The sequence below is a fragment of the Setaria viridis genome, chromosome 8 (assembly GCF_005286985.2).
Source record: "Setaria viridis chromosome 8, Setaria_viridis_v4.0, whole genome shotgun sequence".
NCBI lineage: Eukaryota > Viridiplantae > Streptophyta > Magnoliopsida > Poales > Poaceae > Setaria > Setaria viridis.
In genome coordinates this window covers 39415366-39439698 of record NC_048270.2, presented here as the reverse complement: position 1 = coordinate 39439698, position 24333 = coordinate 39415366, and the positions used below count along the sequence as shown (strand labels likewise).

The window sequence follows — 24333 nt, the reverse complement described above, 5'->3', positions numbered from 1 at the left end:
TGCCCCATCCCTGGAATGAGGTGCAGCGCTGGTGTGGGCGCTATCGGAGGAGGTGGCCATGGTGAACTACACAGGAGCGGTGGCGGCACCCAACGCTCGGCGGTCCCTTTCCTCCCAGCGACGCAAAAGAGCGAACCGGAGTGGTGCACGGTGAAAGGCCCTCGGCAATGGCAGATGGTAGGTAGGAGATGCACCGCTCTCCGTCATGTGAGTCTGTCCCCAACACATCCCATCTCGCCTCTGCCTCGTACTCCACCTCGTGGCTCAATGGAGGTGCTTCCTCGCCGTCAGGCACGCACGCAACTTACTTCACTTCTTGGCTCCCGGTCTCTCCTGTGGCCGGATCGATGCCAGGGCTAATCCTCAATGGGTCTCTACTATGAATTTTAATCAAGGGCGACAGGATCGGAGTTTCGAACATATGCCTATCAGTTACACACCAAGGGCTTGTTTGTTTCAAACCTTTGTTTTTCTGCCTGGGCTAGGCAGACTGCTCACCGCCACTCCTGGCCGCTACCCCGCCTACGCACCGTTGTGCCTGAACCGCCCCTAGCTCTGTCCTCCGGCAGCCAGCGACGAGTTCATGCACCTCCCCTTTTGCCCCGCCACGATTTCAGCACCGTGGGGAAAGGCTAGCAAGCTAGCAAGAAAGTGTATTGAAAACACCATCTTTTCTATTTTTCCCTTTAATTTCTCCAGTGGCACAAATGACCGCCATAATTTGTGTCAATTTTTTATGTTGAAAACACTACTAAAGTGTGATCCATTTCAATTAGTTCGAGCTCAAAAGCCTCCATAGATTTGAAATCAAAATTCATCAAAGTTAGATACATTTAGACTTGTGCGAGCTTCTGCTACTGGTCGGATCCGCCGCCACAGTGCCAATGCCAATGCCATATCGCACCATGGGTGCCACCCAGCAGCGTGCATGAACTGCATCAAGTTGCAGAGCCGTCGGTAGCATCCATGAGCTGCCCGTCTACCAGTGCGCCGACCAACTATTGCGAGCGCCGCTGTCACTACACGCAGCTCATCTGAGAGAAAAGCATGCCAATTAATCCAGCACCAAACACATATTTTATTGGAATCTCGATCGTCTCGTGTTCCTCTTGGTACACAACATACATGAGGACAGTGGTATATAGTCGAGATAAAAATTAATATAATAGTCGAGATAAAAATTAATATATAATAGCACATGGGCAAATAAAGAAAGTCTGCGTCGGGTGCAGTTTAATAAAAAGGATGATTATTCGATAGGATTCTCTCATAAAATATCAGATCTGGTCGGTCCTGTCTGATCTGATCTAGTGATGATGCAGAAAAGAAGAAAAATAGCATACTCTTCTTGCTGTCTGACGGATCACGACTACCGAGCTCTACAAAAACTGCAACGAGCTGGTTCTAACTTGTTGCGCTAGCAAGCCGTGTGTTGTGCACACTAGTTGATCAGCCATGGCGGCTCCAGCGCTAGCGCACCTCTACGAACACGCATCTCCAGAGTCCCTAGCCCTCCTCTTCTTCCTCTTCCTCGTCGCCGTGCACTTGGCAACACCAAGGTCAAGAACAGAGAAGCTGCTCCGGAAGCTACCGTCGCCTCCGTTCAAGCTCCCGATCATCGGCCACCTCCACCTCATCGGATCCCTTCCCCACCACTCCCTCCGCGACCTCGCCAAGAGGCACGGGCCCGACGTGATGCTCCTCCGCCTCGGCGCCGTGCCAACGCTCGTCGTCTCCTCCCCACGCGCCGCCAAGGCCGTCCTGCGCACGCACGACCACGTCTTCGCCTCCCGGCCGCACTCCGCGGTGGCCGACGTCCTGTTCTACGGCTGCACCGACGTCGGCTTCGCCCCCTACGGTGAGTACTGGCGCCAGGCCAGGAAGGTGATCACCACCCACCTCCTTACCGCAGCGAAGGTCCGGTCCAACCGCGCCGCCCGCGAGCAGGAGGTCCAGCTGGTTTTAGCCAAGGTGACGGCCGCCGCCGCCATGGGCATCGCGGTCGACGTCAGCAAGCTCTTCAGCTTCTTCGCCAACGACATCGTGTGCCAGGCCGTGACGGGCAGGCTCCCCAGGGAACAAGGTCGGAACCAGCTGTTCCGGGAGCTGTTAGAGACGAACGCCAAGCTCCTGGGGGGATTTAACCTGGACGACTATTTCCCGAGCTTGGCGAGGTTGGACTTGGTATCGGCCAAGGCCGTGAAGCACAGGAAGATATGGGATGACCTTTTGGACAGCCTCATCGACAAGCACAAGACCAAGCCGGTCGATGGTGAGGACGAGGAGGACTTCATCGATGTGCTGCTCTCCGTTCAACAAGAGTACGGCCTGACCAGAGACAACGTCAAGGCAATACTGATGGTATGTTTATTTTTCACGAGAGGTACATATGAGACGTTTCATGGACTAGCTTGGTTAAATTTGATTTGGAGTTCTACTTACCGATATGTTCATGTAGGACATGTTTGAAGCTGGGACGGACACAACCTACATAGCACTAGACTACGCCATGGCTGAGCTGATGCGGAATCCCAAGGTGATGACCAAGCTTCAAGCTGAGGTGCGGGGGTGCGCAAGCAGGGGGAAGGAACTGGTCACTGAACAAGACCTGAGCGGCATGAGCTACCTGACGGCGGTGATGAAAGAGTCAATGCGGCTACACGCGCCGGGGCCTCTTTTGATACCCCACTTGTCCATGGCCGAATGGGAGGTGGAGGGATATACCATACCCTCTGGGACACGTGTAATCGTCAACGCGTGGGCTCTAGGCAGGGACTCCACCTACTGGGAGAGTGCAGAGGAGTTCATGCCCGAGCGGTTCATGGAAGAAGCCGTGGATGCTGCTTCTGACTTCCAGGGGAACGACTTCCGTTTCTTGCCGTTTGGGTCTGGGCGAAGGATGTGCCCGGGTATAAACTTCACCACCGCCACTTTCGAAATCATTCTTGCCAACCTCATCTACCACTTCAACTGGGAGCTTCTGCCGCGGTCGACAGGCGTCGATATGTCAGAGTCGTATGGGATGGATGTGCACCGTAAGGAGAAGCTTCTTCTTATCCCTCGCATGGCTCAGGATGTCTAGCTTTCTGAATTATTGTATCACATTTCACACCTGTTTGCAAATAAATATATGTAAGTCAATCTCAGCTGCTATGAACAACAATAAGTGCTTTGTTTCCAACAATAAGTGCTTTGTTTCCAACAATTATTGTGTTTCCTAGGAAAAAGAGATGTGAGTCGATTGAGTAATAAGCATTCTATGCATTTCCATGCATCAACAAATTTTGCCCTTTTAAATTTCTGTTCTTACCTATTCTGAAATTTATCCCCTGTTGTTGCCTTTAGCTTTCACAAATAAGTTTTATAACATATTATATGAGCTCTTTTACGGAACACAACACTAGACTATACTTGTGTTCGAAAATGACTAGTATAAACATATCCGACGGTCAAGATTAATTACATACTACTGAAACCTACGCCTATGGTATGAGTAGTATACATGAGTAGTATAGGTAGTATAAGGGTATCATGGTAAGCAAACACAAATGGCACCACTATAATTTTATTTTTGATACTAGCAGAAAGTTTAAAAGACCATTCTATTTGAAATATCACTTTTTACATTGTAATAATTACTAAATTATCCATAATAATGAACAGTTAGATCTTATATATATATACTATATACTACTAAGTAGTAGTATTGTGTATCGTAAAAGAGCTCTATCATCTTGGTGTTCATTTTGTAGTAACGAGCCTAGTTTCCTTAAACAAAAGAGATGTGAGACGGTTGAGTGATAAGCACTCTTGACGTGTTGCAAATTTCGGGGAAAATTTGTTCAGGTGTGTGGCTTAGCTATGTTTTGAGGTACCCGCTTTGTTTTGCCATCCGCACTGATTTTTACCTTTTGTTTAGCTCTCTTAGGCTCGTCGTGGGCCTTTTGCTTTGCTATGTTTTCGGCTTCGTTTGACGAGGCTAGATGGTGGACATTCTTTTGGCCCGGGGCTACCCCTTTTTCTATGTTCCTTGCCATTTGCTGATCACCGTACACCGTTATGACCCCTTTGAGGGCGGGTATTTTCATGCATAGGTACAACTACCTGATTGTTGTGTCCATTTTGGTGATGAAGCCACGGCTGAGTATTGCATTGTAGGGATAATGCATTTCCACTACGTCGAAGGTGATGTGTTCTGTCCTCGCATTATCTCGGTCTCGGAACGAGACTGGGAGGGCGATTTTTCCCAAGGCCTTCACGGGCTTTCCGCCGAAGCCAAGGAGCGGGACATCCCTTGGGTCGAGCGTGTTCATGTCAATATTCATTTCTCTGAATGCATTTGCGAAGAGAATGTCCACGGAGCTGCCTGTGTCTACCAGGACTTTCCCCACTGTCCAGCCTGCTATCAGTGCTTTGATGACCATCGCATCGTTGTGCGAGGTTGTCTTGAGGTTGAAATCCTCTTCGGTGAAGGTTATGGGCATGTGTGCCCATTCTGGCTTTGCTGGAGGTCCGTCGGGAATGATCACATTGACCTCTCTGAAGTAGTTCTGTTTCTATCTCTTGCTTTCAAACTCTAGCGAGGAGCCCCCGGTGATTGGCATTATCATCCCGAAGGAGGGTAAGGAATTTTGGTTGCTGTTTTGCGTGTTGGGTTCTGGCTTGGGTATTATAGCTGGCATGCTTGGGGGTGGAGGTAGAGTTTCTTGGGGCTTCTGAGGCGGGTTGGGATTGGGGTGCTGTGGAATTGTTTGGTGGTAGGGTTGTATGTGCGGTGGAAGAGGCCAATTTATTGGTTGCGGGAAGTTGGCGAAGCTGGGTTGATTGTGGTAGAAGGTTGGGTGTGGGTAAAAGGCTGTGTGGTGGATTGTTTTGGGTGTCTGCGCGGCTGTCCTTGCAGCTTCTTATGCAGCTTTTCTCTCTTCCTGCTTCTTTTTGGGGCACCACTCTGTGTTGTGATGATTCTGATGGCCATGGTTGACACAGTAAAATGACTTTGGTTGTTTGCCTCGACCTCGTCCTTTGCCAGAGTGGCCCCCTCTTTGGGTGCTGTTGTTTTGGCTTTGGCTCTGGTTTTGGTTTTGGCTTCCCTCGATGTTCATGATGCGGTTTTGGTTTTGATTTGGGTTTTGAGGCTTGTTGTAAGGCGAAGGTTGCCAGCTTCGGTTTTGGTTTTTTTGTCTCTCTTTGTTACGTTCCGCCACTCTTCGGCGGTGGTCCTCATCGGACCTGATGTATTCATCGAGTTTGCTGAAGAGGGCAGTCATGGTTTTAGGCTCCTTCCTTAACAATTTTGAGGCTGTTGGGCCGGGGGTTAGGCCCACGATGCAAGTGGATATTGCTACAGACTCCTCAATTTGCGGTGCTTGAGAACAAAGTTGAACGTATCTTCTTACATACTCTGCAAGCGGTTCCTTGTGCTTTTGCTTGCACTGAAAGAGGTCTGCCTAGGCCGTGTGAGGGTGGTGGAAACCCTAGAAATTTTGAGTGACCTTCATCTTGAGGTCATGCCAGTTGATCACCATGTGTGGAGGGAGCAGCGAATACCAATTTAGCGTTGCGCCCTCGCAGGCAATTATGAAGGATTTGGTGAGGACGACATCATCCCCTCCGGCCGAAGCTACTGCAGCTTCATAACTCATTAAGAATTGCCGCGGGTCGGTGCGCCCGTTGAATTTGGGCAAGGTGGTTGGTTTGTAGGTCGTCGGCCATGGTGCAGTTTGTAGCCCTATTGAGAGCGGTGAAGTTGGGTCGACAACAAGGGACACCCCTGGTGAGTGGTGCTGGATGCCTTGGCCGAAGTTGATGCTGGGTTGAAGCTGTGCTTGATCGACAGTGGGACTTTGATAAAAATAAGTTGCGGCCTGGTTTGCATTCTCGAGGGGGCTTTCGAGCTCTGCGACTTCTTCCTGTAGTGCTTCTAGTTGCCGCCTAGCCTCGTTCAACTTTGATAGCCTGGCCGCAGCCTCTTTCTGGTGTTGCACTTGTCGTGCCAACTGTTCCTTCTTTCTTTTGACCTCTTCTATCTTTTGGAGAACTGAGTCTAGTTCATTGTTCAGGCTAGATGGGCCAGTAGCTTCGGGTGTTGCAGACTGGTGAGCATCAACACAGTTGGCAACTTCATTTGCCACAGGTTGGTGGCTTTGGTGGTTGACTTCGTTTGCGGGCTGGTTGCTCATTGCCTTGGCCCTTAGGGCTTTCTCGACTCTTGCAAGACGCTCCGCCTTGTCGGGGAGGATTTGATGTGTGGCTTCGGGGGCCGTGAGCTGGTTGGCTTCTTCTGTGTTGTCTTCCCTCTGAGTTGCAGGTCTCTTTTTGCGTTGTGGTGGCATCGTGGGCTGTTTAACGAGTTAAACCACGGTGGGCACCAAATGTTGGGGGATTCCCAGACAATGATGAGAATACAGTGAACGAAGATAACAGTGGTTCATACAGACATTACAGTGGCTATCCTAACAAAGATTCATGTCCTTAGGGAGGACGGTTCGCCTCCCTTTATAGAGCTATAAAGTTACATTTCCGCATCCCCGTTATACCGATACGCAACCACTACATCCCAAGAATATTCCGTACAAGACAGTAACTTGGTTCTCATTCGAGACGTCGCTGTCATGGTAAAATTACATATACAGCCTTATACTAGATTCCTATTGCGGAGCCATCCTGCTGTAAAGCGGTTTCGGGGCCACCTTGACTGTCTTCTTTTTCATTTGTAGGCTTCGTTAAGGCCGGGCAGCCTTCAGTTGACATCCCACCCTCTTTAGTCGGAGCCAGTTGACTTCGCCTTTCGGTTATGTAGTCTTCACGAAGCCAAAAATGCTGGGAGCTCCGGGGGGGCTTAACTTAACGAGTCCTTTCCTGCAAAACAACAAAATGGACACCTTCATGATAGTCGACATCGGTTACTCGCTAACTTCGTAAGGAGGGGGCAAGTGATGAGGTTAGAATCGGTTCAAAGAAAAGGATCCCCGCTGGCGCCGCTCGGGGTGTGTTATGGGGCGGGGTGTTCATTTTGTAGTAACGAGCCTGGTTTCCTTAAACAAAAGAGATGTGAGACGGTTGAGTGATAAGCATTCTTGACGTGTTGCAAATTTCAGGTAAAATTTGTTCAGGTGTGTGGCTTAGCGTCCATTTGTTTCGCCTGATGTTTCTTTTGTATTAACGAGGTTGGTTATGACGGGTCCCTTCCATTGTGAGTTGTGACGGGCCCCTTCCAGGAATCCATGCCTAGCATCGATTTTTTACAAGTATCATAACATACTTAAAATTCAATCGGCCTGCTCCGTAGAAGCAGCCGCTTCTCCAGAAATAGAATCCAATATCGGCAGTAGCAGTTATGTATATTGTGTCGCATACATGGTCATAGTGAATGTTCATGGTTCAGATGGATTGACTATTGCATTCATGGTGTGCTCTAACTACGAATGGAAGCAATAATAGAATGCTCAGCTTCTGTTGCTGGCCATGCATGGTATAGCACTAGCAATGAGCAATAACTAACAACCGGTGGCGATCAAGTCGTTGGCCTTCTCCTTGAGAAGCTCCCACGCGGCCCGGACGTGCCGCATCTCTGTCATTGACCCACCCACGGCTAGGCGGATCACAAACTTGTCGTCCACGACGAAGTGCGTCATGAACGCCCGGCCGCTTGCATTCACCGCTGCGAGGAGGTCGCGGTTCAGGGCCTCCACAGCTTTATCCGCCATGAACCGCGGGCGGAGGCGGAAGCACACCAAGGAGAAGTTCCTTGGCACCACGACCTCAAACCGCTCGTCCGCCGCCACGACGTGCTCGAACCACTCTGCCATCTGGATGTGCCTCCGCATGTGCGCGCGCATTCCCGCCGCTCCATAGCGCCGTAGCACCACCCAGAGTTTGATGGCACGGAAGCGGCGTGACAGCGCGATCTGCCAGTCCTTGTAGTCGACCGTTTCCGCCATCTTAGACGCGGTGCCGACATTCTTGAGGTACTCCGGGTCAGTGGACAGTGCGTCGGTCATGGTGGTAGGGTTCGCCACCCAGAGGCAGCAGCAGTCCATGTTGGTGAGGAACCACTTATGTGGGTTCATGCTCAGCGAGTCCGCGAGCTCGGCGCCGTCGAGGTGACCTTGGAACTCCGGGCAAATGGCTGCGCTTCCGGCGTAGGCTGCGTCGATGTGCAGCCAGGTTCCTGTAAAACATGTATTCTTGTCAGATGGTTATAGGAACTGATTGTTGATTGTTAAGTGCGCATGAAATCGTGACCTGTGACCGCATAGCGCTTTCCATTTCTACGTATTTAGTGTCACCGTATGGGTGATTAGCGTATAAGAGAGGGAGGTTGAATGAATTACCATAACGCCGGGCAACATGGCCGAGCTCGCGCACTCGGTCAATGGCCCCCAGACCAGTAGTGCCGACGGTGGCGCAGAGGTAAAGGGGAACCAGCCCGCGGGCGACGTCTTCCTCGATTGCTCTTTGGACGATGGTGGCGGTCAGGCCGTATCCCGAGTTTGCCGAAGTCCGCAGGATGCGGAAGTTTGCTGGAGGGATGCCGACGATGCTCGCGCCCTTCTGGAAGGTTGCGTGGGTCTGGTCCGAGGCATACACGACAAGCTTGAGGATGCCCTCATGTCCGAGCTTGCTGAGTGCACGGTCGCGCGCGGCAGCGAGAGTGCACACCACCGCCTCGCACGTGCTCCCATGCAGGACACCGCCTCCTCCTCCCTTGAAGTGGAAGCGCTCCGGTAGGCCGACTTCTGGTTCCTATGTATAGACTGTGCATTCTGCCATGTGCACCACGAACACAGGTCACAGGAAAGACACTGACGGCATGCTCTACTACCTACCTTCCTGGTGACTCGCATTTTTTCTACAATCGTTTGTAACGTTTCCAATCTTTACAAGTAATAATTAATGATTATCATATCCCAGCCAAAAATATAATAAACTATGTATAATATGGGTGCATGCGGTCATCATGTGCGCATGTCGGAGAAGGTGCTCACGCGCTTGTGTCAGGAGCTCTGGGTGTCACATGCTATGCAGGGTTGCAGACAGATGAAATTGCTTCCGTTCACAATCTCAGACATTTTCGTATGATGAAATATAATGTGCAAGCCAGTGGATTGCAGGTAAACTAGTATACAAAAAGTAGAGCGGATCGAAGGCTTAGGTATTAAATTTCTTTGCAGTTTTTTAGATATTATTTTTCCACTAGGCATGCTCAAGAATAAAATATGAGCCCTATTCCTAAGACCACGTTTCCATATTTGAAGATACTAAATTACTTTTTTATGCAGATATAAATCTTAAGATTAAATAAAATAATAACAAAAACCAAGTATAGGGCAGTTTATTTGTGAACAATACTTATTTTCTATATATGTTGTACTACAAAAATACGATTTCGATTCCCAAGAGATTTTTTAGAAGAAATAACTAAAATCCCTCAATACTAGTAAAATTATGGTTTTGTTTGTGTCCTCAAATTTTGACTTGCGCGCGGGGTTGGGGTGGGGTTGCTGAAGTGCCATGGTAAGAGCAGGTCCTACCGGTATCTCATCTCACCTCTCATCTTGACGCTAAGAGTTCAACAGTGAAAACATTTCTCCAACCCACCCCTCGTCTGAGCCCCGTCCCTCATCTGCATTCTCATCCGTCACCCTATTCTCTCCCATGCAGGAGCACCCACCCAAGTTCTCATCAGGTTGAGCAACCAATCGCCCTCGGCCACGCCCTGGGTAGGAAAGTTCTGAATTGAGGCTACACCGTGCCGCCAGCCTGGCGCCGTGCCTCCACGATACCCATAGGGTGAGACAAAGAACGACCAAGGGGAGCCACGTAGATTCTGCGAGTGCCGGTTGCGTCTTCCCTCTACGGTCGGCCAGCTCGTGTTCTTGCTCTGGCCGCCCGAGCCTTGATAATGTGCTACGCCGTAGCCTTGATCCACCCGATCCACCTCACTCTGGCATCAGACGCTAGTGTACGTGTTCAACAGGAGAAAGATTGCACCGACACCAGAGACGCAGGACATCCCATGCAGAATATCTTGATTCTTGAAAAACAGTTGTGCAGTAGCGAAGCCATGTCCATCACGCACGTGAAACCATCTCAACCTTGATCTAATGCAAAACAGATTCTCAAAGGGCACAAGGTGCTTCTCTGAAAGTTTCAATAGGACTGCCACTCCTCGTTGTGTCCCGGTGGCATTTCGTGCGCCGACCATCTCCAATGTCGTGAATTGATCATATTTGCAGATTCCAAATCGATTAGACTGCAGACAAAACAATATAGTATTCAGCCTCGTGCATCACGATCTTATTAGGAGGGAGGTTTTGCATGGGGTAATAAGAAATATAATAAACAATCACTGCCACGCTAGCTGCTAGCTCTCACACCATACAAGCAATCCCATACTTGTCAAAGAATGCATGATTTTCAGGTTGGTGAACAAAGCCTAGCTCGAAGCTCTATATAAACGGCCCCTTTCGCCTCATCGATCATTCAGCCACCAGCAATCACAACAACAAGGTACACACACCTTCATCAGTTAGTTGAGCTCCAATCCCGGGAGGTAGATGGGTTCCGCCGCGCAGATGGCCATAGCCGACGAGGAGACATGCATGCACGCTCTGCAGCTGGTGTCGTCGGCCATCCTGCCCATGACGCTAAGAACTGCCATTGAGCTGGGCCTGCTCGAGACCCTTGTGGGCGCCAGCGGGAAGGCTCTCACTCCCAAGGAGGTGGCCGCGAAGCTGCCTTCCAAGGCCAACCCCGCCGCGCCGTCCATGGTGGATCGCTTGCTGCGACTTCTGGCGTCCTACAAAGTTGTGTCCTGCGTGGTGGAGGAGGGCGAGGATGGCAGCCTGTGCCGCCAGTACAGCGCCGCGCCAGTGTGCAAGTGGCTCACCCCCAACGAGGATGGTGTCTCCATGGCTCCGTTCCACCTCCTCGCCAACGACAAGCTCTTCATGCACGCCTGGAGCTACATGACGGACGCGGTCCTTGAGGGTGGCAGCCCATTCAACAGGGCGTTTGGGACGCCTTCCTGGTTCGACTACGCCGGTACTGACGCACGCTTCAACGGGGTCTTCAATGAGGCCATGAAGCAGCATTCCGTCATCCTCACCAAGAAGCTCTTGGAGCTCTACACGGGCTTCGACGGCGTCCGCACCCTCGTCGACGTTGGCGGCGGCCTCGGCTCCACCATCCATGCCATCACCTCCAGGTACCCGACCATTCAAGGGATCAACTTCGACCTTCCCCACGTCATCTCCGAGGCGCCGGCCTACCCCGACGTGCAGGTGCAGCACGTGGGAGGCGACATGTTTGAGAAGGTGCCCTCCGGCGACGCCATCCTCATGAAGTGGATCCTCAATTGCTGGGGCGACAACCACTGCGCCAAGCTGCTCAAGAACTGCTACTAGGCGCTGCCTCCGCACGGCAAGCTCATCAGTGTCGAGTGCATCCTGCCGGTGAACCCGGATGCCACAAACAGCGCGCAGGGGTTGATCGGCGTCGACGTGTGCCTGCTCGCGTACAGCCCCGACGGCAAGGAGAGGTACGAGAGGGAGTTTGTGGAGCTCGCCAAGGGCGCCGGGTTTACCAGCGTCAAGTCCACCTACATCTACGCCAACTTCTGGGCCATCGAGTATACCAAGTAGCCGCCATTGTCGTTGTTGCTGGGCTGGCTGGTGCCTCCATATATTCTGCATAAAAAAGTAGAATAAAATGTCCGCATTGCTTTCTTGGGTTTGTTTCCCTGTTGCCGGCGCTACAGCTCGCATGGTGTGTCCTGTAACCTCCACGTCCATACTAATTGGAATAAAATGAAGGAAGAGCAGCCGTTTCGTTTCTCTCGTGGTTTTGCATTGCTCTATGATCATGGTGCAGATGGATGACTATTGCCTTCATGGTGCTAAAGCAAATTGAAAGGAATCGATGCTCGTACCATAAGAAGGGGAGGGGTGAATTAGGCTAGCTTAAAATCCTTGGCCTATGACTTCCACTACTTGCTTCCAAACCTAAACTAGATCATGCTATCTACATGTGCATCTATGGTTGATCTAGTGAAACTTCCCACCCACAAAGAGTTTTGCAACCTAGAGCCAATCCTAACAAGGTACTACTCTGGAAAGTAATTAAAGGCACTCAAGTTGCGAGAATGTAGTGCGGAAATGTAAAGGAGTGGGTTAGAAAAGATGCAAACCTAGCACGATGATTTATCACATGGTATCGGTAGCCAAATGCCACCCCTAGTCCATGCGTTGGAGCTCCACCAAGGACAAGCTCCTACTCACCAAGTCTCTCCCGGTCAAGGTCTTGGGCTCGCTACAAAGGCTCTAGCCAAGCCGGATGACAAGCTATCCACAAATGCAATGCTCACTACTACCCCCCTTCGGTCACCTTGACGTCGTCTTCACCATGGAGCTGCTCCACGAAGGAAGGAGTCTTCTTGTCCCCCGCATCCGGCTGTCGACGCTGCTCCACACTGAGCTGGGGTGTCGAAGACTTGCCGGAGAGCCACCAAGACCCCAAGGTGCCGGCGCCCCAAGCTTACAATAGTGGATCACTCCTTGAACCAATCACAAGGTAGCAACACCTGGCACTACTCTCTCTAGGCCTATCCTAGAGCTAATCAATCTCTTAGCTCGTGCTAAGCCTTGGATTATCGCTTTTGCACTTTTGGTGGCATGGATGTGTTCTTGATGGGCCTTGGTCTTCAATCGATGTATGGACAATCCAGCACCTCTGAATGGGCGAGTGGAGAGGGCATAAATAGCCCATGGATCTCAAAGAGCCTTCGCTACAACGGCTAGTAAAATATGTGAGCATTGGATGATCCGATGGTCACTTGAGATAGGCGTCGGATCATCTGGTGCCCTGTAACACCCAAATTTTTTAAAGAATTTAAATACACTAAAATTTGCTCAATTAGGATGTCATTTAAATTTCTAGGCATTTAATTTTATTTTCTCTAAATTAAATTAAACCATCATAGGAGTTCTTTGTGCATTGCATGCTGGTGCATTTATTTTGATTGCTTGTGTTTGAATGAAAATTGAATCTCAATTTCAATTTCAATTTCAAAAATCTTTCTTTTCCTCTTTTCTCTTCGTCCTCCTGGGCTGCATCCTTCTCCTCCTCCTTTCTCTTTCAGCCCGGATCCTATTTCCCTGCAGCACAGCGCCGCTACCTCCCCCGGCCCGCTCCGCCTTTTCCTTCGGCCCGCGAAGCTGCCGCTTTCCCTTTTTCCCTTGCCAGCCCATGTCGCTCGCTCGGCCCACTCCGTCGGCCTGCCCAGCGGCAGCGGCCTCCTTCCGCAGGTCTGACGAGTGGGACCTACCCGTCATCCCCGTGTTCCGGCCGGGACTCCACTCCGACCGCGCCCGGACTCCGCCCCTGTATAAGCCGCCGCCCCCCCCCCACCTCAAGCACCCCGCAACAGCGCTCCCGAAACCCCAGCAAGTGCCGCCACCCTCTCTCCGCCGCCAAGCACCACCTTCCAGTGAGCCTCGATCACCGTGAACCGCCGAAAAGGGATCGCCTTGCTTCTCTCATGCTTCCGGTGTTTTCCGCGCGCGAAATCGAGCCCCGGAGCGCCGTATCGGCTAATTCCAGCAAACCGCCGCCGCTCGTCGCCGCCCGCCGCCTGGTCCGCTGCCGCTTAGGTGTCATCGACGACCGAGACCGTCGGATCCAAATCCGACAGCCCACAGCGAGTCAACCGGATCGCGTACTCAATCGTGTCGCGCCGCGCCTCTTTTGCACTGAAGCGCTCGCCTTTTCCGCAAATCAACCTGCAGTCCAATCTAGTTCAAAAATAATTGTGTTTTGGTCCTGCTTTCTTTCGGTTTAGACCCTGAGTTTCTCTAATTCAACCCGCCATCCTAAGTTGCATTTTTCCGTGTTAAACCTTCGGTTTATAGGCATAATCATGTACAAGCCCTCGGTTTTTCGGAGTTCGACCCTAGAAGTTTTGTTTTTCTCGCAGAAAAGCCCCTGGATCTTGTTTTAATCATATCTTTTGCATCTTAACTCCGTTTTTCGCGTTCTTTATATCCACATGTTTGTTTTAAAGTGTAGATTAATTTTTCAGGCTTGTTTTCTCTTTTTAGTTGTTATTGGTGTACTGTTTTCTTACTTTGTGCCCTTGTTTGCTTGTATGTGCTCGTGTGATGCGTATAGACGTTCAGCAATTTGGGGGATTTGAAGATCAAGCCTTCGAGCAGTACGAACAGCAAGAGCAAGGCCAAGAAAACAAGTTGTGTCCTTGATCCCTACTTCTCAGTCCTATACACTTTTACTTTCTCGTACTCAACAATTATGCTATGCCCTTGTTAAGATTAAATTGATGGGTCCCAATTAAGGTTTGCCTAGATTGAATTTACCTATGCCTTGACTAACCGGGTGTACTTTTATGTTTGGTAGATCATCCTTAGTTCCTACTTGGGATAAGTTGGTTTAACTGAACTCAATGATTAATCTTGCTTTACTTCTGTTATACCTTTCATTAGTACAAGATCACAAACGTTTAATCGGAACATGGAGAGCCACCTAGGAAAACAGTGCTACCACAAGACTAATTGGCTCTGGTCTTGGCTAAATAATTAGAAACCTTACTCGTGATGAGGCAAGAGGGAGGACTGAGTCGTTGTATCATTGTCCTGTGATAGGTTGTCCATGCCAGACACCGAACCTTAGCGGGTTACCACTGACTAATGAATTTTTGTAAAGGCCTCGTAGCGTCCCTATGCAATCACACCTCGGAAGTGTGGTATGGTGCCTTGCAAACACCGCATGGTTGGGTCCAAAGTTCTTTTGAACTTTTACGCGAGTTGTGGGTAAAGATGTCTAACAGCTGCGACCTATCCCTCATCCCCGTCCTCCGGCCGTATCCGGCTAGGACTCCACTCCGACCGCCAGCGGACTCCGCTCCTATATAAGCCGCCGCCCCGCTGCCCCCTCCCCCCCCCCTGCGACCTCGAGCACGCCGCAATAGCGCCCCCGAAACCCTACCAAGCGCTGCCACCAGAGCTCCAGCGCCGCCACCCTCTCTCCGCCGCCGCCTTCCGGTGAGCCTTGCTCATCGTGAACCACCAAAACGGGATCACCTTTCTTTTCTCATGCTTCCTGTGTTTTCCGCGCGCGAAACCGAGCCCCGGAGCGCCGTATCGGCTAATTCCGACGAACCGCCGCCGCTCATAGCCGCCCGCTGACTGGTGCGCCGCCGCTTCGGTGTTGCCGACGACCGAGACTGTCAGATCCAAATCCGACGGCCCGCAGCGAGTCAACCGGATCGCATAACGGTAAATCGCGTCGCGCTGCACCTTGTTGGCACTTAAGCCCTGGCCTTTTCCATAAATCAACCCGCAGTCCAATCTAGTTGAAAAATAATTTTGTTTTGGTCCTGTTTTCTTTCGGTTTAGACCCTGAGTTTCTGTAAAATCAACCCGCCATCCCGAGTTGTGTTTTTGCGTGTTAAACCTTCGGTTTCTAGGCATAATCACGTATAAGCCCTCGGTTTTCCGCAGTTCGACCCTAGAAGTTTTGTTTTTCTCACAGAAAAGCCCTCTTATCTTGTTTTAATCATATCTGTTGCATCTTAACTCCGTTTTTCACGTTCTTTAAATCCACGTGTTTGTTTAAAGCGTAGATTAATTTTTCAAGCTTGTTTTATCTGTTTAGTTGTGATTGGTGTACTGTTTTCTTACTTTGTGCCCTTGTTTGCTTGTATGTGCTCGTGTGATGTGTATAGACGTTCAGCAATTCGGGGGATTTGAAGATCAAGCCTTCGACGAGTACGAACAGCAAGAGCAAGGCCAAGAAGGCAAGTCGTGTCCTTGATCACTACTTCTCAGTCCTATACACTTTTACTTTCTCATACTCAACAATTATGCTATGCCCTTGTTAAGATTAAATTGATGGGTCCCAATTAAGGTTTGCCTAGATTGAATTTACCTTTGCCTTGACCAACCGGGTTTACTTTTATGTTGGGTAGCTCATGCTTAGTTCCTACTTAGGATAAGTTGGTTTAACTGAACTCAATGATTAATCTTGCTTTACTTCTGTTATACCTTTCATTAATACAAGATCACAAACGTTTAATCGGAACATGGACAGCCACCCAGGAAAATAGTGCTACCACAAGACTAATTGGCTCTGGTCTTGGCTAAATAATTAGAAACCTTAGTCTGGAGTAATCTTACTCGTGATTAGGCAAGAGGGGGGACTGAGTCGTTCCATCATTGTCCTGTGATAGGTTGTGCACGCCAGACACCGAAACCTTAGCGGGTTACCACTGACTAATGAATCTTTGTAAAGGCCTCGTAGCGTCCCTATGCAATCACACCTTGGAAGTGTGGTATGGTGCCTTGCAAACACCGCATGGTTGGGTCCAAAGTTCTTTTGAACTTTTACGTGACTTGTGGGTAAAGATGTGCGACCTCTGCAGAGTGTAAAACTGATCGATCAACCGTGCTCACGATTAAGAGTGGCCTGGACCCTCACATGATAATACTAACGAAAGATGGACTTAAATTGTTGTCATACCGCACATATGTTGTTTACTTTATTTATGTTCATGTTTAATTTGGGGTGGTATAAACTTATACTTAGTTAATTGCTAATAAAATTTGACCAACCTAATTAAAAGCTTATGTTGTTTAGCCTTAGCCATACCTTGGTTGGCGTTACACTACACTATTCCCCACGACTTGTTGAGTACCAACCATAATTGTACTCACCCTTGCAAAACCGTTGTTCAGACCAAGATAATCTGGAGGAGTACCTGCACGACTTTGAGGAGTTCTAGGCGTACGGTTCTTCAGTCAGCTGCCTGTGGTGTCATCGTCGTCTTCAGAGTCCGCTGCGTAATAAGTTAGGCTTGTGTTTTATTGAGACTTTCGGTCATGTAATAAAGTTTAATACTCTCTTTATTCGCTTTGGCACTGCCTTTGTTATTCACTTATGTCGTACATGTGTGTAACTTGTTCTTGGCGCACATGTATTGAAAGCACTCGGTTTTATCCTTAAAATCGGGTGTGACATGCCCCCTGCTGACGCATATAGCCGTTGCACCTCTGCCTAAATTCATCCGACGTATAGTCGGATCATCCGGTGCTGAAGGAGTTTTTCCTAAAAACTCTCTTGATGTTTTCAAAGTAAATATTCTTGGTCCAATGCCTTCATCTTCTAGTCATCGGAATATCTGGTGCTATAGGTCTTTCTACGTCTTCTTTGCGAATTGCTCCGACGCTTGTGAAAACGACCCCGTCGGATCATTTGGTGCTTGCTGCAACTCAATTTGACTTCTCAGTTGTACCAATTGCTCCGATGGTTGCTCCGATGACTCTCAGATCTTCTGGTGCTACTATTTTTTCTAAGTTGAATACCACCATTTGAGCGCATTGAATATCGTCACCTGGATGCTCTAAAATTATCACAGTGGATGTGTGGTTTCTCCATTCGTCACTTGATGAGCTTTGGTCTTCAATAGATGTATGGACACTCCAGCAACTCTGAATGGGCGAGTGGAGAGGGCATAAATAGCCCATGGACCTAAAAGAGCCTTGGCTCCAATAAGTATTCTATGCATTTCCATGCATCAACAAATTTTGCCCTTTTAAATTTCTGTTCTTACCTATTCTGGAATTTATCCCCAGTTGCTGCCTTTAGCTTTCACAAATAAGTTTTATAACATATTATATGAGCTCTTTTACGAAACACAACACTAGACTATACTTGTGTTCGAAAATGACTAGTATAAACATATCCGACGCTCAAGATTAATTACATACTACTGAAACCTACACCTGTGGTATGGGTAGTATACATGAGTAGTATAGGTAGTATAAGGGTATCATGGTATGAAAACACAAATGGCACCACTATAATTTTATTTTTGATACTAGCAGAAAGTTTAAAAGACCATTCTATTTGAAATATGACTTTTTACATTGTAATAATTACTAAATTATCCATAATAATGAACAGTTAGATCTTATATATATACTATATACTACTAAGTAGTAGTATTGTGGATCGTAAAAGAGCTGTTCATTTTGTAGGAACGAGCCTGGTTTCCTTAAACAAAAGAGATGTGAGACGGTTGAGTGATAAGCATTCTTGACGTGTGTTGCAAATTTCGGGTAAAATTTGTTCAGGTGTGTGGCTTAGCGTCCATTTGTTTCGCCTGACGTTTCTTTTGTATTAATGAGCTTGGTTATGACGGGTCCCTTCCATTGTGAGTTGTGACGGGCCCCTTCCAGGAATCCATGCCTAGCATCGATTTTTTACAAGTATCATAACATACTTAAAATTCAATCGGCCTGCTCCGTAGAAGCAGCCGCTTCTCCAGAAATAGAATCCAATATCGGCACTAGCACTTATGTATATTGTGTCGCATACATGGTCATAGTGAATGTTCATGGTTCAGATGGATTGACTATTGCATTCATGGTGTGCTCTAACTACGAATGGAAGCAATAATAGAATGCTCAGCTTCTGTTGCTGGCCATGCATGGTATAGCACTAGCAATGAGCAATAACTAACAACCGGTGGCGATCAAGTCGTTGGCCTTCTCCTTGAGAAGCTCCCACGCGGCCCGGACGTGCCGCATCTCTGTCATTGACCCACCCACTGCTAGGCGGATCACAAACTTGTCGTCCACGACGAAGTGCGTCATGAACGCCCGGCCGCTTGCATTCACCGCTGCGAGGAGGTCACGGTTGAGGGCCTCCACAGCTTTATCCGCCATGAACCGCGGGCGGAGGCGGAAGCACACCAAGGAGAAGTTCCTTGGCACCACGACCTCAAACTGCTCGTCCGCCGCCACGACGTGCTCGAACCACTCTGCCATCTGGATGTGCCTCCGTATGTGCGCGCGCATTCCCGCCGCTCCATAGCGCCGTAGCACCACCCAGAGTTTGATGGCACGGAAGCGGCGTGACAGCGCGATCTGCCAGTCCTTGTAGTCGACCGTTTCCGCCATCTTAGACGCGGTGCCGACATTCTTGAGGTACTCCGGGTCAGTGGACAGTGCGTCGGTCATGGTGGTAGGGTTCGCCACCCAGAGGCAGCAGCAGTCCATGTTGGTGAGGAACCACTTATGTGGGTTCATGCTCAGCGAGTCCGCGAGCTCGGCGCCGTCGAGGTGACCTTGGAACTCCGGGCAAATGGCTGCGCTTCCGGCGTAGGCTGCGTCGATGTGCAGCCAGGTTCCTGTAAAACATGTATTCTTGTCAGATGGTTATAGGAACTGATTGTTGATTGTTAAGTGAGCATGAATCGTGACTTGTGACCGCATAGCGCATTCCATTTCTACGTATTTAGTGTCACCGTATGGGTGATTAGCGTATAAGAGAGGGAGGTTGAATGAATTACCATAACGCCGGGCAACATGGCCGAGCTCGCGCACTCGGTCAATGGCCCCCAGACCAGTAGTGCCGACGGTGGCGCAGAGGTAAAGGGGAACCAGCCCGCGGGCGACGTCTTCCTCGATTGCTCTTTGGACGATGGTGGCGGTCAGGCCGTATCCCGAGTTTGCCGAAGTCCGCAGGATGCGGAAGTTTGCTGGAGGGATGCCGACGATGCTCGCGCCCTTCTGGAAGGTTGCGTGGGTCTGGTCCGAGGCATACACGACAAGCTTGAGGATGCCCTCATGTCCGAGCTTGCTGAGTGCACGGTCGCGCGCGGCAGCGAGAGTGCACACCACCGCCTCGCACGTGCTCCCATGCAGGACACCGCCTCCTCCTCCCTTGAAGTGGAAGCGCTCCGGTAGGCCGAGGAGGCTAGCCATCCAGTCAACCACGACCTGCTCCAGCTCAGTGGCCACCGGTGACGCCGTCCAGACGAACGGGACGACGTTGAGACCAGCCGACAACATCTCCCCGGCGAACCCTGCGGTGCTTGCATTCGCCGGGAAATAGGCAAAGAAGCTAGGGCTCTGCCAATGTGTGAGGCCGGGGAGGATATCCCGCTGCACATCATCCAGTATGCGATCCATGGAGTCGCCCAACTCCGGGGCTGCCTCCGGAAGAAGCTTACGGATGGTCCCTGGCTGGGTGTTGGCCATGACCGGATACTTATCGACGTTGCGGTAGTAGTCGGCGAGGAAGTCGACCACGGCACTGGACTCCCCAGCGAATGAATCGGGGTTCAGTGGCATCATGGCTTCAAGTGGAAGGCTACCCATGGCCACTGATTTCAAGGGGAAATTAGCTTGCTAGATAGCGTTCACTGCAGTACCGAAGGACTAATGAGTGATTTGGTTTCGAAGCCAACTTCTGGTTCCTATGTATAGACTGTGCATTCTGCCATGTGCACCACGAACACAGGTCACAGGAAAGACACTGACGGCATGCTCTACTACCTACCTTCCTGGTGACTCGCATTTTTTCTACAATCGTTTGTAACGTGCGCATATAGTTTAAGCACGCACGTATTTGTGAACCTTGCATATGGGTGCATGCGGTCCTCATGTGCGCATGTCGGAGAAGGTGCTCACGCGGTTGTGTCAGGAGCTCTGGGTGTTTCTTGGCACGCAGCCCGGGCTGTCACATGCTATGCAGGGTTGCAGACAGATGAAATTGCTTCCGTTCACAATCTCAGACATTTCCGTATGATGAAATTTCTTTGCAGTTTTTTAGATAGTATTTTTCCACTAGGCATGCTCAAGAATAAAATATGAGCCCTATTCCTAAGACCACGTTTCCATATTTGAAGATACTAAATTACTTTTTTATGCATATATAAATCTTAAGATTAAATAAAATAATAACAAAAACCAAGAATACTAAAGAAAAGGGCAGTTTATTTGTGAGTAATACTTATTTTCTATATATGTTGTACTACAAAAATACGATTTCCCAAGAGATTTTTTAGAAGAAATAACTAAAATCCCTCAATACTAGTAAAATTATGGTTTTGTTTGCACACGTATTGTACAGATGGTCCTCAAATTTTGACTTGCGCGCGGGGTTGGGGTGGGGTTGCTGAAGTGCCATGGTAAGAGCAGGTCCTACCGGTATCTCATCTCACCTCTCATCTTGACGCTAAGAGTTCAACAGTGAAAACATGTCTCCAACCCACCCCTCGTCTGAGCCCCGTCCCTCATCTGCATTCTCATCCGTCACCCTATTCTCTCCCATGTAGGAGCACCCACCCAAGTTCTCATCAGGTTGAGCAACCAATCGCCCTCGGCCACGCCCTGGCTAGGAAAGTCCTGAATTGAGGCTACACCGTGCCGCCAGCCTGGCGCCGTGCCTCCACGATACCCATAGGGTGAGACAAAGAATGACCAAGGGGAGCCACGTAGATTCTGCAAGTGCCACTTGCGTCTTCCCTCTACGATCGGCCAGCTCGTGTTCTTGCTCCGGCCGCCCGAGCCATGATAATGTCCTACGCCGTAGCCTTGATCCACCCAATCCACCTCACTCTGGCATCAGACGCTAGTGTATGTGTTCAACAGGAGAAAGATTGCACCGACACCAGAGACGCAGGACATCCCATGCAGAATATCTTGATTCTTGAAAAATAGTTGTGCAGTAGCGAAGCCATGTCCATCACGCACGTGGACCCTCGCGCTGAATCTCAAGGGTTAAAGAAACCATCTCAACCTTGATCTAATGCAAAACAGATTCTCAAAGGGCACAAGGTGCTTCTCTGAAAGTTTCAATAGGACTGCCACTCCTCGTGCGCCGACCATCTCCAGTGTCGTGAATTGATTATATTTGCGGATTCCAAATCGATTAGACTGCAGACAAAACAATATAGTATTCAGCCTCGTGCATCACGATCTTATTAGGAGGGAGGTTTTGCATGGGGTACACAATCACTACCACGCTAGCTGCTAGCTCTCACAGGTCACGTCACACCATACAAGCAATCCCATACTTGTCAAAGAATGCATGATTTTCAGGTTGGTGAACAAAGCCTAGCTCGAAGCTCTATATAAACGGCCCCTTTCGCCTCATCGATCATTCAGCCACCAGCAATCACAACAACAAGCTACACACACCTTCATCAGTTAGTTGAGCTCCAATCCCGGGAGGTAGATGGGTTCCGCCGCGGACATGGCCATAGCCGACGAGGAGACATGCATGCACGCTCTGCAGCTAGTGTCGTCGGCCATCCTGCCGATGACGCTAAGAACTGCCATTGAGCTGGGCCTGCTCGAGACCCTTGTGGGCGCCAGCGGGAAGGCTCTCACTCCCAAGGAGGTGGCCGCGAAGCTGCCTTCCAAGGCCAACCCCGCCGCGCCGTCCATGGTGGATCGCTTGCTGCGACTTCTGGCGTCCTACAAAGTTGTGTCCTGCGTGGTGGAGGAGGCCGAGGATGGCAGCCTGTGCCGCCAGTACAGCGCCGCGCCAGTGTGCAAGTGGCTCACCCCCAACGAGGATGGTGTCTCCATGGCTCCGTTCCACCTCCTCGCCAACGACAAGCTCTTCATGCACGCCTGGAGCTACATGACGGACGCGGTCCTTGAGGGTGGCAGCCCATTCAACAGGGCGTTTGGGACGCCTTCCTGGTTCGACTACGCCGGTACTGACGCACGCTTCAACGGGGTCTTCAATGAGGCCATGAAGCAGCATTCCGTCATCCTCACCAAGAAGCTCTTGGAGCTCTACACGGGCTTCGACGGCGTCCGCACCCTCGTCGACGTTGGCGGCGGCCTCGGCTCCACCATCCATGCCATCACCTCCAGGTACCCGACCATTCAAGGGATCAACTTCGACCTTCCCCACGTCATCTCCGAGGCGCCGGCCTACCCCGACGTGCAGGTGCAGCACGTGGGAGGCGACATGTTTGAGAAGGTGCCCTCCGGCGACGCCATCCTCATGAAGTGGATCCTCAATTGCTGGGGCGACAACCACTGCGCCAAGCTGCTCAAGAACTGCTACGAGGCGCTGCCTCCGCACGGCAAGCTCATCAGTGTCGAGTGCATCCTGCCGGTGAACCCGGATGCCACAAACAGCGCGCAGGGGTTGATCGGCGTCGACGTGTGCCTGCTCGCGTACAGCCCCGACGGCAAGGAGAGGTACGAGAGGGAGTTTGTGGAGCTCGCCAAGGGCGCCGGGTTTACCAGCGTCAAGTCCACCTACATCTACGCCAACTTCTGGGCCATCGAGTATACCAAGTAGCCGCCATTGTCGTTGTTGCTGGGCTGGCTGGTGCCTCCATATATTCTGCATAAAAAAGTAGAATAAAATGTCCGCATTGCTTTCTTGGGTTTGTTTCCCTGTTGCCGGCGCTACAGCTAGCATGGTGTGTCCTGTAACCTCCACGTCCATACTAATTGGAATAAAATGAAGGAAGAGCAGCCGTTTCGTTTCTCTCGTGGTTTTGCATTGCTCTATGATCATGGTGCAGATGGATGACTATTGCCTTCATGGTGCTAAAGCAAATTGAAAGGAATCGGTGCTCGTACCCTAAGAAGGGGAGGGGTGAATTAGACTAGCTTAAAATCCTTGGCCTATGACTTCCACTACTTGCTTCCAAACCTAAACTAGATCATGCTATCTACATGTGCATCTATGGTTCATCTAGTGAAACTTCCCACCCACAAAGAGTTTTGCAACCTAGAGCCAATCCTAACAAGGTACTACTCTGGAAAGTAACTAAAGGCACTCAAGTTGCGAGAATGTAGTGCGGAAATGTAAAGGAGTGGGTTAGGAAAGATGCAAACCCAGCACGATGATTTATCACATGGTATCGGTAGCCAAATACCACCCCTAGTCCATGCGTTGGAGCTCCACCAAGGACATGCTCCTGCTCACCAAGTCTCTCCCGGTCAAGGTCTTGGGCTCGCTACAAAGGCTCTAGCCAAGCCGGATGACAAGCTACCACAAACGCAAGGCTCACTACTACCCCCCTTCGGTCACCTTGACGTCATCTCCACCATGGAGCTGCTCCACGAAGGAAGGAGTCTTCTTGTCCCCCGCATCCGACTGTCGACGCTGCTCCACACCGAGCTGGGGTGTCGAAGACTTGCCTGAGAGCCACCAAGACCCCAAGACGCCGGCGCCCCAAGCTTACAATAGTGAATCACTCCTTGAACCAATCACAAGGTAGCAACACCTTGCACTACTCTCTCTAGGCCTATCCTAGAGCTAATCAATCTCTTAGCTCGTGCTAAGCCTTGTATTATCGCTTTTGCACTTTTGGTGGCATGGATGTGTTCTTGATGGGCCTTGGTCTTCAATCGATGTATGGACAATCCAGCAACTCTGAATGGGCGACTGGAGGGGGCATAAATAGCCCATGGACCTCAAAGAGCCTTCGCTACAACGGCTAGTAAAATATGTGAGCATTGGATGATCCGATGGTCACTTGAGATACGCATCGGATCA

General features: G+C 50.2%; 5 protein-coding genes and 1 pseudogene across 5 annotated transcripts; 3 read left to right on the top strand and 3 right to left on the bottom strand.

Annotated features, from left to right (window-relative positions):
- The first annotated feature begins 1330 nt into the window (after positions 1-1330).
- On the top strand, positions 1331-3187 carry LOC117833633 (indole-2-monooxygenase). The gene is made up of 2 exons (XM_034713204.2): positions 1331-2361; positions 2459-3187. The coding sequence occupies exons 1-2, from the start codon at positions 1456-1458 to the stop codon at positions 3080-3082; spliced, it is 1530 nt and encodes a 509-aa protein (XP_034569095.1). The 5' UTR covers positions 1331-1455; the 3' UTR covers positions 3083-3187.
- A 913-nt stretch (positions 3188-4100) lies between these two features.
- Positions 4101-4484, bottom strand: LOC140220327 (uncharacterized). Its single transcript, XM_072290344.1, has one exon. The coding sequence runs from the start codon at positions 4482-4484 to the stop codon at positions 4101-4103; it is 384 nt and encodes a 127-aa protein (XP_072146445.1).
- Positions 4485-7434: 2950 nt separating this feature from the next.
- LOC140220326 (phenylacetaldehyde synthase-like) lies at positions 7435-8846 on the bottom strand. The gene is made up of 3 exons (XM_072290343.1): positions 8829-8846; positions 8368-8745; positions 7435-8186 (listed from the first exon to the last, which is right to left on the bottom strand). Exons 1-3 carry the CDS (start codon positions 8844-8846, stop codon positions 7497-7499), a joined length of 1086 nt encoding a protein of 361 aa, XP_072146444.1. The 3' UTR covers positions 7435-7496.
- Positions 8847-10420: 1574 nt separating this feature from the next.
- Positions 10421-11730, top strand: LOC140223695 (tricetin 3',4',5'-O-trimethyltransferase-like; annotated as a pseudogene).
- Positions 11731-18345: 6615 nt separating this feature from the next.
- Positions 18346-20263, bottom strand: LOC140220171 (tyrosine decarboxylase 1-like). Its single transcript, XM_072290194.1, has 2 exons — positions 19367-20263; positions 18346-19204 (listed from the first exon to the last, which is right to left on the bottom strand). The coding sequence occupies exons 1-2, from the start codon at positions 20175-20177 to the stop codon at positions 18531-18533; spliced, it is 1485 nt and encodes a 494-aa protein (XP_072146295.1). The 5' UTR covers positions 20178-20263; the 3' UTR covers positions 18346-18530.
- Positions 20264-21863: 1600 nt separating this feature from the next.
- On the top strand, positions 21864-23316 carry LOC140223688 (tricetin 3',4',5'-O-trimethyltransferase-like). Its single transcript, XM_072295798.1, has one exon. It carries the CDS (start codon positions 22039-22041, stop codon positions 23122-23124), a length of 1086 nt encoding a protein of 361 aa, XP_072151899.1. The 5' UTR covers positions 21864-22038; the 3' UTR covers positions 23125-23316.
- The last annotated feature ends 1017 nt before the right edge of the window (positions 23317-24333 follow it).